Source organism: Lichtheimia ornata (assembly GCF_029851405.1).
Source record: "Lichtheimia ornata isolate CBS 291.66 chromosome Unknown scaffold00071, whole genome shotgun sequence".
Taxonomy (NCBI): domain Eukaryota; kingdom Fungi; phylum Mucoromycota; class Mucoromycetes; order Mucorales; family Lichtheimiaceae; genus Lichtheimia; species Lichtheimia ornata.
Genome location: NW_026695391.1, coordinates 18,786 through 30,559, shown reverse-complemented (window position 1 = coordinate 30,559; position 11,774 = coordinate 18,786). Strand labels below are relative to the sequence as shown.

General features: G+C 43.2%; 5 protein-coding genes across 5 annotated transcripts; 3 read left to right on the top strand and 2 right to left on the bottom strand.

The window, feature by feature from the left end:
* Positions 1-341: 341 nt before the first annotated feature.
* Positions 342-917, top strand: O0I10_010492 (uncharacterized protein; the record flags this gene model as incomplete). The annotated part of the gene is made up of 4 exons (XM_058490471.1): positions 342-374; positions 432-504; positions 569-662; positions 725-917. 4 exons carry the CDS (start codon positions 342-344, stop codon positions 915-917), a joined length of 393 nt encoding a protein of 130 aa, XP_058338725.1.
* A 372-nt stretch (positions 918-1,289) lies between these two features.
* O0I10_010491 (uncharacterized protein) lies at positions 1,290-1,751 on the bottom strand (the record flags this gene model as incomplete). Its single annotated transcript, XM_058490470.1, has 2 exons — positions 1,290-1,312; positions 1,376-1,751. 2 exons carry the CDS (start codon positions 1,749-1,751, stop codon positions 1,290-1,292), a joined length of 399 nt encoding a protein of 132 aa, XP_058338724.1.
* A 1,264-nt stretch (positions 1,752-3,015) lies between these two features.
* O0I10_010490 (mannose-1-phosphate guanyltransferase) lies at positions 3,016-4,397 on the top strand (the record flags this gene model as incomplete). Its single annotated transcript, XM_058490469.1, has 5 exons — positions 3,016-3,040; positions 3,115-3,218; positions 3,271-3,705; positions 3,773-4,171; positions 4,266-4,397. The coding sequence occupies 5 exons, from the start codon at positions 3,016-3,018 to the stop codon at positions 4,395-4,397; spliced, it is 1,095 nt and encodes a 364-aa protein (XP_058338723.1).
* A 1,157-nt stretch (positions 4,398-5,554) lies between these two features.
* O0I10_010489 (uncharacterized protein) lies at positions 5,555-6,071 on the top strand (the record flags this gene model as incomplete). Its single annotated transcript, XM_058490468.1, has 4 exons — positions 5,555-5,601; positions 5,665-5,770; positions 5,852-5,938; positions 5,994-6,071. The coding sequence occupies 4 exons, from the start codon at positions 5,555-5,557 to the stop codon at positions 6,069-6,071; spliced, it is 318 nt and encodes a 105-aa protein (XP_058338722.1).
* Positions 6,072-6,268: 197 nt separating this feature from the next.
* O0I10_010488 (uncharacterized protein) lies at positions 6,269-8,983 on the bottom strand (the record flags this gene model as incomplete). Its single annotated transcript, XM_058490467.1, has 13 exons — positions 6,269-6,474; positions 6,536-6,697; positions 6,761-6,887; positions 6,949-7,058; positions 7,138-7,199; positions 7,254-7,372; positions 7,448-7,739; positions 7,796-7,930; positions 7,987-8,030; positions 8,086-8,229; positions 8,291-8,330; positions 8,388-8,848; positions 8,912-8,983. The coding sequence occupies 13 exons, from the start codon at positions 8,981-8,983 to the stop codon at positions 6,269-6,271; spliced, it is 1,974 nt and encodes a 657-aa protein (XP_058338721.1).
* Between the last annotated feature and the right edge of the window lie 2,791 nt (positions 8,984-11,774).

Genomic DNA, 11,774 nt, shown 5'->3' with positions numbered 1-11,774 from the left:
TTGTTAGTAGTTAGCAGCAGCAGCAGCAGCAGCAGCAACCGGTAGAACAACAACAGCAACACAGTATTATATACACGATTTTCATCCATCTCTCTCTCTCTCTCTCTCTCATACACGATCACCACAATCACGCTTTTCCTTATTTACATTTGTCATCCATCTCTCTCTTTTGTATCAAGCAACAAAGAACAATACATTACACAATTGTAGTACAAATCAATCTTCCACACAAGCGTCGTGACTTTCGAAGTCGCATGGCAAAAGTCAAAAAGCCGCTCTCTCTTTGGCCTGTTATTCCTTTCCTCCCTTTCCCTCCACTACTCTCAACTCTTACACTTGTCATGAAAAAGAAATACAAAACCAAATTCCCCGTGGTATGTGATATCGTCTTTACTTTTACAAACTAGTTAACACGTTCCATGGCGTTCTAGGCTCGCATCAAGAAGATCATGCAGCTCGATGAAGATGTCGGCAAGGTGGCCCAGGCAACTCCTGTATTGATTTGTAAGTCATCATGGCATGAAGCGTCTCAATCCAACACCCTCATTGACCTTGTATTTTGGTGTAGCCAAAGCACTGGAGTTGTTTATGCAGTCTTTGATCGACCAGGCTTGCCAGGAGACCAGACAACGCAATGCTAAACGCTTATCCGCAGCTCATTTGTAATGTATCACACCATCCACACGTCTCCTTTTATGGGCTTACTTATGATGATGGATTATAGGAAAAAGACCATTGAGACCGTTGAGCAATTCGATTTCTTAAAGGACATGGTAGCCAGTATTCCCGATCCAACAGAAGCTATGGAAGAGGATCCTAAACCCACACGGAGGCGCACCGCCAAATCTGCAAAGCAACAACAACCACAACAAGAAGCTGTTGATACCACACAACAACCCGGTCAAGAAGAAACATGATCACGATCCATCATACTTCTTTACGTCGTCGATGAACTTCGGGGAAAAAACCAACGACAACCAACCCACGCACCCACCACCCCCCAGCAGTTTTAGACCAACAGCAGCTAGCTACCTTCATCCGTTTGTGTATATCTCCCTCTCTCTCTCTTATTGTGTCTTCGAGTGAATCCTACTATCTCGAATCCTTTATCATTCATGCTTCCTCACTCTTCCATATTGCATCGTATATAATATACAATTGTTTACTTTCTCCAATATGCATGATAGGCGATTTTATCTTCCAATAGATATGCGTAATTTTGATTTAAGAATGCATGTGTGTGTGTGCGTGTGTGACAAAGCCAATTGGATACATATGAATGTTCTTTTTTATACATCAGTCCCTAGCCGTACTAATGACATGATGTTAGCTTCATGCATTGAATGGATATACAACAGTATGTACATATACTTACAATAAAAGTTGAATGAGACAGCCAAGATGAGCACGATACAGAGAACAGTTGGCCCTACTCGATCATCGTAAGGTGCTGCTTCGCGTTTCCTGATTTTGTTGGCACGCCAAAGAAAGGTGTAAAGGGAATAAAGCATGACACCCATAGCGACCATTGTAAATAGAGCAGCTGCCATACGACTGACACGATCACCAAAGTTGAGCAAGCCAATAGCGAGACCACCCAAGACAACCGTAAAGTTAAGCCATGATAAAAACGTGCGTTCGTTGGCGAAAAAGACCTTGGGTTCGATACGTATGGGCAATGCTATCCTTTTGTTCTGCTCGGGTTCAAGTAATCGTTCAGTGGTTGTCGAGCTGGATGCAGCAGCTTCCATGACAAACAAGGGAAAAGGGAGCGAATGGGACTCAAAGGTGGACCCATCGGCGATTTTCATTTGTCGCACACACATACACTTGCACATCCTTCTTGCATTGACAAATACCCTAGCATAAAGAACCATTTGTCGGCGTGTGTTATAGACCTGCTTGCTGGATGAAAATGCAATTGAAAATCTTGATCATCATAGACGTCTAATGATACATGATGACACCCATTTTGATAAATGACGATATGCATCATCATTGGCGTGGATCGATGAATCACGCAAAGGAATCAATGACCTTCAGCTATAGACACTCCTTTTTTGACTTTTTGGCAATACCTGTACATAGACGTGTGCTTTCGGATACTATTGAAATTGCATATACAACAGCAAACCCATTCTGTAGGATGCTATGTAACCATCTCAGAAGGTAAAGAACACACACGCCACCACCACACACGTATCCTTTATAGAGGGATGTGGAGTGATAGATGGGTTTGATTGGTGTTTGATTAGATTTATCAATGACCCTTTGGCCGAATCAAATGGTAAATGTCGCTTGTCAATGATGTGGGCTACTTTGGAAGGCATCTCGAGCATTCTCGGAAAATGATTGTCACATGCATAAACCATAGGCTACTACGGGGATGATGTATGTGAGCTGTGTAAAAAAGCACATGCCATCATCGTGGTGCCATCATCATCATGGTTTGAACTCAACTAGGTGTCTGTAAAATGAAAACGTACGATGCTTATTTTGTGTGTGTGATCGATCAGATTATGCAACTCATTGATCCATCATTTTGTGTTACATATACATAGGCGTGGGATGTGATAATGGTGTGCTTCAAGATACTACAACAATACATGCAGGGATAGTAGGGCACGGTTTTCCTTCCGACGTATTTGAAAGCGCCCTTATTGCATTGCTCGAGACAACACCCGCGGGGTTGAACTTGCATGTGTATACGTTCCCACTAATCTCACAATGTATGTATGGTGGCAGCTCCTTTAACCCACACGCTCGCTCATTCCAGTATATCTTGGGTGTGGCAAGTATGCTGTTTCTTGCCTGGCATGGAAAGGGATGGGGGTCGTTAAAGATGCAGGGTAAAACACGGAGATCTTTCACCCTGTTGTTGTCTTTTTTTTCTCCACGCATATATATAAGAAGCAGGCATCCTATCCTTGTCATCATTGTTACATCCTAGCGTCTTTTACGCATTCATTTGTGATCCTATCCATTCTTTTTTTCCTCACACGTATACTATAAATCATGAAGGCACTTATTCTTGTTGGTGGTAAGTGTTGGCTGTTGTCATTGTTTGACGACTTGCTTCTTCTATAACATTCACCATGTTGCCTTTTGGTGCAGGTTTTGGTACACGTCTTCGACCTCTTACCCTTACACTTCCCAAGCCTCTCGTGGAATTTGCCAACAAGCCCATGATTTTGCACCAAATTGAACACCTTGCAAAGGTAAGCCATTCACCTATTCTTTTGATTGAGGAGACTGAATACAATGATGAAGGCTGGTGTCACCGATATTGTGTTGGCTGTCAACTATCGTCCTGAGATCATGGTATCCACGTTGAAAAAGTACGAGCAAGAATTTGGTGTCACCATTACATTTTCGGTTGAAACCGAGCCTTTGGGCACTGCTGGACCCCTGGCATTGGCAAGAGACATTCTCGCCAAAGACGATAGCCCTTTCTTTGTTCTCAACAGCGACATCATTTGTGATTATCCATTTGAACAACTCCGTGATTTTCATTTGAGTCATGGAAATGAGGGAACCATTGTGGTGACCAAAGTGGATGATCCATCAAAATATGGTGTCATTGTTAACTGCCCCGGTGGAAGCACACAAATTGAGCGCTTTGTGGAAAAACCAAAGGAGTTTATCAGCAACAAGATCAATGCCGGTATTTACGTTTTGAGCCCACGGGTACTAGATCGCATCGAGGTAAGAGGGATGATGATGGTGTGCAGAGGGAAAAAAATGTGCGAAACGCTCATGCATGTGTATGTAGTTGAAACCAACTTCCATTGAAAAGGAAGTCTTCCCCTATATCGCCAATGATGGCCAATTGCACACGTTTGATCTCGAAGGCTTTTGGATGGATGTTGGTCAACCCAAGGACTTTTTGAGTGGAACTTGCTTATATCTCAGCCATCTTTCCAAGAAGCATCCTGAACAATTAGCCAACACCGATACCGATTATGTTCACAAGGGCAATGTCATGGTGCATCCATCAGCCAAGATAGGAAAGGGATGCCGTATTGGGCCAAATGTAGTGATTGGACCTGATGTTCAAGTGGGTGATGGTGTACGTTTGCAGCGATGCGTCATTCTTCAGGGCGCAAAGGTGAAGGATTATGCTTGGGTTCAATCTAGCATTGTTGGGTGGCATTCATCAGTGGGTCGATGGGTAAGTTTTCGGGTTAATAGGAGTGGCCAGTGAAATTTTCTCATGATGGTGGAATTGAATGATTGACTGGAATGCGTTGTGTCTTCCAATGTAGTCGCGCTTGGAGGGCTGCTCTGTTCTTGGTGACGACGTGACCATTAACGACGAGATCTATGTCAATGGAGGTTCCATTCTTCCACATAAGGGGATCTCAACCAATATTACGGAACCCAAGATCATCATGTAAATAAATGAACCAATGTTTATTGTATATCAAAACGGATGTTTCTTGAAATGACGACTCTATTATCAACCATCAATGACAGGTAGTGATTGAATTACCCGGTTACATGGATCCAGTGTTTGTGTATGCGTATGAACCACCACCAAATAGCAAATAAAGATGCAACAATGAACCAATGCCATCGTTCGCATGGCATCGGCTCAAGATTTATGCAAGATGAAACAAGAGCATCATATGCTGTCAAACGTCTTCTGATGGATAATGGCCGTGTCTTTTGCCGCATTTTATTTCATGATGCGGATATAAGAAGCATGTATAGATAAATCTCAACATATTACGTGATCACGATCTTGCCCACTTTGGCCATCACGTGGATGTAAGTTGTCACTATTCAGCTGCTCATCTTTTGAAACCATCGGTATTCTCGGCCGTCTTGATACTATCGTTCGAGTGATTTACTACCAAAGCCTCATCATCATCATCATCATCACACTGTAGATACATGATGCGTGGATGACACACAGTCGCGTTAAAAAGCTGCCCGTTGAGCATGAAAACAAGTTTATTCCGTGTCATTAGCTATTGTCTCCCAGCAAACATCCGAAAGTTAAAGGCGAGCCGTGTGGATCCATCACAGCCCATTTTATTTATACTTTTTCTCTCTCCTTCGTTATCCTTCAACTTGTTTATATATCCCATAATGAGATCGCATCGGCTTCTATTGCTGTTGATAGGGTGTACGTTGTTGATTGTTGTTCCCGGTGCTACCATAAGTAATGTTTCTTGGTGTGTGTGGTAGGGATGATGAAATGATATTAACTCGACAACTATAGATGCCGGAAGAGAATGTATCGTAGGATTGAAGGATTGCCCTGATGGCCAAACATGCATAGAAGCAGATAATGGCTATGGTCATTGTGGTTAAACAATCAAGCAGTACCCTCCTCGTCCTCGTCCTCGTCCTCATCCTTATTCTCCTCCAAATGTAGCTTCAATCATGTAAAATGACTGTTTGTTCTTCCCCTCCCCTTATCTTTATTCTTCAAAGAAACAACCTGTCTGATAATGATGCTATGTTGCGGAAGTTCAAAGTTGCGTGAATTGGTATTCATTTATGATGCGTGGATACAAGAGAGAGGAAGGGCTTTATCACTTCTACTATGGCACCACCCCGTGATTTGAAAATCAAGACCAACGTTGTTAAGCGGTAAATGAGAAGCTGTCAATTGTAAAGAGTCGTTTATCTGACCGAGATTGGCTACGTTACCAGCATCCACAAGGAGCAAATTGCCTATGGCAAGGAAGCCGAGCAGCAACAGAAACGCATCGACAAGTTGATTGCTGACAACGCCGATGAGGCTGATGTGCGTAAACAGGTACGAAGCAGCTTGTTTCCTGTACGTGCTCTTGTTCGATCCACTGAAACTTATTGGGTGGGGGTTGTTGTTGTTGTATAGAAAGAGGTCTTGAACGAGACGCTACAAATGATTCCTGATGTCAAGAGACGACTTGCCGAAGCCTACAAGAACTTGCAGGATGCAGTGGTTAGTATGGATATACGTGTCTTGAATGGGGGGATTCTTACATAAGGATATATAGGAAGATCCACAGTACGCTGGCACCACCGAATTGGAAGAAGCACGCTCTGTCCTTTCTGACATTGAGGTGTCACAGTAGTAGAACAGCTCTATACACTCATCACTCATTCCAGATACCACACAAAAGTCAATGTTGAATGCACGTATTACAAATAAGAATGATCCACTTTGACCAATATACATCACTTGTCAACGTCCTCAAGGGGTGGAAGAATGGCATGCGTCTTGTTATTAATGATACAAATGTAATGGAAGATGGCTAAAGTACATGGACAATTATGGTGAGGTGCTTGGGTTGGGTGGTGACATAGGGCGAATGGGAGGAGAACATTGCGTAATATGAGCGATGTAATCGGTGGTTGCTGTGCGTAAGACGTGACGGAAAAATGCCATCTCGGCAGGTATCTCATGATATGGCGTATACTGGTCCGCTTTACCCACTGGTCCCAAATCCAACGTATCATAATGCTCATTGATGATGCCTAAGGTTATAGCATGGTTAACCAAGGGATCGCTTTTCCAATCTTGACGCTGGGCCCTTACCTAATACTTTTTCAGGTGTCAAGAAATGTGCCTTTTGTGTTTCTTGCCATTCATCCAGCACAGGCTTGAAGTGATTGCATATCAATTTGACGTTGGCAAAATCCGATTGTGAGAGTGGTGAGGATCGATCACCCGGTGCCTTGTGGAAAGTGGTTTGACTCACTATATTGCATCATAAAGGTTATCTCACCATCCTCATGCATACATACTCCCAATGATACATACCATAGGATGCAAGCGTATTGAAATCGTTGCTGGCACGAATGATTTCGTAAAACAGCATGTCGTAGCTGGTGGTATCTGATAGGAATGATTCGCCATGTGCTGTGCATAGGTTAATCACATCCATGATCTAGCGGACATTGTCGAAAATTAGTATCTTGGAATTCAATGCCATCATGCCATCTTGTTACCGAGGTGACTAAGCTGTCAAAGCCGTCCCGAAGCTCGAGATCTTGGAGATGCGTTGCAATGAAATGTATTGTGGATGTAACGATCGGCCATACTTCGACCCAATGGTATTCTACATACATCCCTTTGTTAGCCACGCCCTTCTTGGTCACCATCTTTGTTCTCTACAAGCACCCTCCCATTATACTCACGTAGCTGGATGTTGCGATTGTTGAGATATACCAAAATACGATGGATACATGCAAATGCAAGCCTAGGGAATCAATGTGTGAGCTATAGCCACTTCTCCCAACCGATGTAGGCTTACTTGTAGGTGATGATATCAAGCCTCTTGCGAATGTTGTACTTTAGAAAGATCAACATGACATCCATTATGGAACAGAATAATGATCGCTCCTTTTTCACGAGTGGTAGTGGCGTTGGGCGCTACATTAACAAAAGGCTGTGTTAGTAAATAGGTCATGTGCGAACTTTGGAAAAGAAAAGGGCTGATCACTCTACCTGCCGACATATCCTGACAAACTCAGCATTCTGTTCTTTGGCCATGTAATTCATGATGGATTGGTTCTCCACAATGGATAAAAAGATAGTCAACATCAATCTCGTATATAGGAAAGCCCGAGGATTTCGATTGTGCTGGAAAAGGTATGAGGCATATGATATGAATGACCCGAGAAACGTAGGACCCGTCTTATCCTCCCGAGCTGATTGATGTAGCATGATGGCGACAAAATGAGGGTTGGCAGTGATCAGATCATATAGAACCAAGAATAGCGATGACTCATAAGGAGGTCTATTGTTGAATTAATCATCGAGATAGCTTCTGTGGACGATATAGAGAGAACTTACAAATCGGCTGCTGCTTCGATATCATCCAAATCCACAGTCGTTGATTTTGATCCCGGCCCAGAAAACCAACTTGCCATATAATTCACCATGGATTGTGTCAGCGTCTCATTATCGTTCTTGAGTTGAATGTAGCGACTAATATTCCAGTGGTTAATGCTATGTCCATTCCCATACAACGCCGATAGGCTTACTCGGTCATCCGTAATAACACATTCGTGAACAAAAGGACGAAGCTCTATTATACATCTTAGCAACAACATACTTCCTTGTTATCCCAAGCCTTTCTTTACCTCAAGAACGCGCCCGTTTTTGCAACGTGTGAGCCGTGTTAGATATGGATTCTTGATCTCACGCTTGTTGTAGTTGGCCAACATCCCCCAAAGCATGACTGTATCATGTACTTGTTCCATGGTACTTTGATCATCGTCAAGTATCTACGTATCATAGCAACGTGAGTGTTCCATTTTGAGCAATAAGCATGACGACGGATCTCACCTTGATCAATGCATCCGATATGTCGTGTTGCATGAAATATCTATATCGACCCAAAAGTAATAAGCGCATTGTTCCACCACCTTTTCGATGTACATACGTGTTGAGATTGTTCTGGTTGACATTGTCGTTGCCTGCTGAAAAATTGATAGCCAGCAATAACGCATTGGATCGAGTGGATGGATTGCCAAGCAGGTCGTGGATATTCTTGACGAGTTCTCCAAACACAGTATCGGCCTTGTCGAGACCTGCAAGAAGCTGGATGATGTTGAAATGGCTTAGCCGTTTCTTGAGGAAGAGTTGTCGCATAAGGCAAGCTAGGATTTGCATAGCATGCTGTTGCCGTATCTGGTCACTTTTGCTGCTGCTGTCATTTGGTGCCTGGATAACCAAACGGGTCAAACACGTTTCAAAGAGTCTCGTGATATTGTTGCTGACGGCCAACAGCGATTCCTCGGGCTTTGACTGAATCAATTCTGAAAGAGCGGTCGTGTTGACGGGGAGCATCAAGAATTCATCCCAAAAGGCAGCTTGATCGTTGGTGTTGTATGGCTCATTGGACTAGGACATTGGGTGAGTGAGCTCGCGCATGTACCATTTCAAGAAGTTGTTGTCTCTCCTTACTTGGAATAGGTATTCGGTAAGCACTACAAACTTTTCCTTTAAAGGAGGTTTCTGCTGTGGACTACTGAGCATCGCAATGGAGGAGTACGGCAAGTGGGACAAAGAGCAGTATGCTGCTGCTGCGATCGAATTAGGAAAACCACACCTTCTTTGTGTCACTTTACATTAGCAGCTATGCACGTGACACCAAGATCCTCATTATTCCCTCAGCATGGATACCTAACAAATGCAATCTTGAACGCCCATTCGGATAAGATGGTAATAGGCATCTTGATATTAGTATAATTTCTCTCGATAAATAAACAGTATTGCTGTCCTATTGTATCAATTGCGCTACTATAGTAGTAGTAGCAGATGATTATGATGATGAACCCAATTTTACTTTAATAAAGGAGTGGACGATCCTTCCCCTGCCAGCGTTAGAGGAAATTGGCTGATTGGTTGAATCTAGATGCTTGTTTTCATTGTTGAAGATCACGCTTGTCCAAGAGTGGACTTGCTGTTAGCAAATAAACATTTGTGCACGAGAATCAATTATCCCCAAATCCCCCTTTTCGATCATTTTGTTTGAACGAACGGGCTCAATTCATCGCCACCTTCTTGCTGTGTCTAGAATGCACCCTGAAATGTTCTTGACTACAAGGTATGGCCATTGTCTAGTCGTATTAGCGTCATTTCATCACTACGTACTATTGTAGCCTTGCTTAAACGCTTCATCCACCACGACCTTATGACAATACATGACACACATGATTGGTAGCACTGAATCACCCTATGAAGCACAGCATGTAATGTATCATTGTACATGATGATGATGCATCTCCTCTACCCCCCCATTCTTTTGTCTATGAATGTAAATAGAGAAGGGTAAAAAAAAAACCTCGCATACATGACCACATGTGGTTCCGAAAGAGTATTGGTACATATGCCTCGAAACGGACGATCCCTTAGATGCAACATATGAGGGTCGTCAATAGGACTCTACCCCGGATTTTCACGTTTTCCGTGACACCAAGAGCAACAAGGCGTTAGGATATGGCGCAATGTCGATGACCATCCAAGCCTTGTAATGGGTATTCTATAGCACTTTTGGATGGACCATGTAAACCTATAGCATTAAATGGTCTCGGCAGCGATTTAGTTAAAAATCTACTACCCCTGGATTACATCAGCGTCAGGCTTCTAGTGCATCGGGCAACATCAAAAGAAAAGGGAGAAGAGCGAGGCTAAACGAAGAGCCATGTGGCTACCATGTCAAAGTAACCACGTGGAGATGATGATATGTGAACGAGATAGCGAGAGAAAGAGAGATTGTGTGGATCATATCTAATTTCATTTTGATGCAGCATGGGGGAGGGAGAGAGATGATCTCCCGCCAACCGATGTGGTTCATCCTTGGTATAAGCACATGTCCATATATCAGAAAATGGTAAAGCCCGAGAATTTTACGCATGTGGTTTATGTGAATATATATGTGCAAGTACGTTGTGTGTGTATATACGAATGATTCGCCGCATCTACGTTGGAACGTTCTGTTATGTGCCCAAAACAAACGAGGCGTCTCTCCCTCTTTGCTCCGCTAACGGAACCAAAAGAGTGTAAAAATGACGATTAAGAGGCTCCGCCGCCAACGATGCGTGCTTTGACAACAACGAGAGAGGTCCATTTGAAACACATGTCCTTGCCCTATTGACGCGTGCGTACCACCGGAAAGAGAAAAATGGAATGTTTGAAGAAGCAACGTGGCAATACACAAACAGGAACATTCGAATCTTCCACTGTTGTGTGTGCGTGTGTGTGTGCCCCTTGTCTTGATGATGAATGATCGATACATATAAATCCACAACGAATGATTCAACCATTTACTCGCTCCTCCCTCTCTCTCTCTCTCTCTCATATCATCCTTTCTTCTTCATCCATTGAACACCGCCCCACCTCGTCATCAACATCTTTTGCAACATCCGCATCAAATTGTCACCACAATAGCATCTTTTCCTCTTTTCAGTCTTTAGCCGTCTATCTACTGCATCAAAGAAAAACTCGTTAGCCATCAAGAAAAAGTTGATACTGCCATCACGCGCAGTTGTGGAGCCTAGGAAGAGGTGGCTCACCACACATGAAGCGGATCGTGTACGACACAATGTCTTGCCTGGTGCAAGTCAACATCCGTTGTTTGGCGGTTGCGCTTTTTTCATCAGTGCGAATCGATCATGATATGTACATAACGAATGATGTCTATCTCGTATCCTGAGCACAATAGCATCCAACAACAACGCGATCAAGGTACGTAAAAAATGAACATGATGATGATGCGAACATCAAACTTACATGTGGTGCATGATAATAATAGTTTACCTTTCCGTGGATACAAATGTGTGTGTGCACGCACTTTTCCTCTTTCCATATCCCTCTCTTTGTATAGTTTTTGTAGTTTTTCATGTACTTTTATTTATCCTTGTTGCATCTTCCTCTCTTTCTTTTTTGGATCTGGCCACCATGAACAAGTCTCTGCTTATTTTCTTCCTTTTTGGTCTGTGCAACGACACGGTAGATGGTGTGTGCATCTTGATACAAGGATCAATGGGCTGTATGCGATCGCGTAATACACGCGGACGCGTCAAATGACCCTGTATCATGTACACAACAAATACCAGTTGTCTCTACAACACACACTACCCCCTTCCGCTCGTTTTTATGCTCTCTCTCTCTCCGGCTGTAGTATATGTTTCATCAACACACTTTCCTAACCTCCTCTGCTTTTCCCTCTCATGTATGCTTTTCTCTTTTCTTTTTATAACCCCGTCACCTACACATATTATTCTCTCCCGCACCGTATCAAGCTTTCTTCAGATAAAGGAAAAAG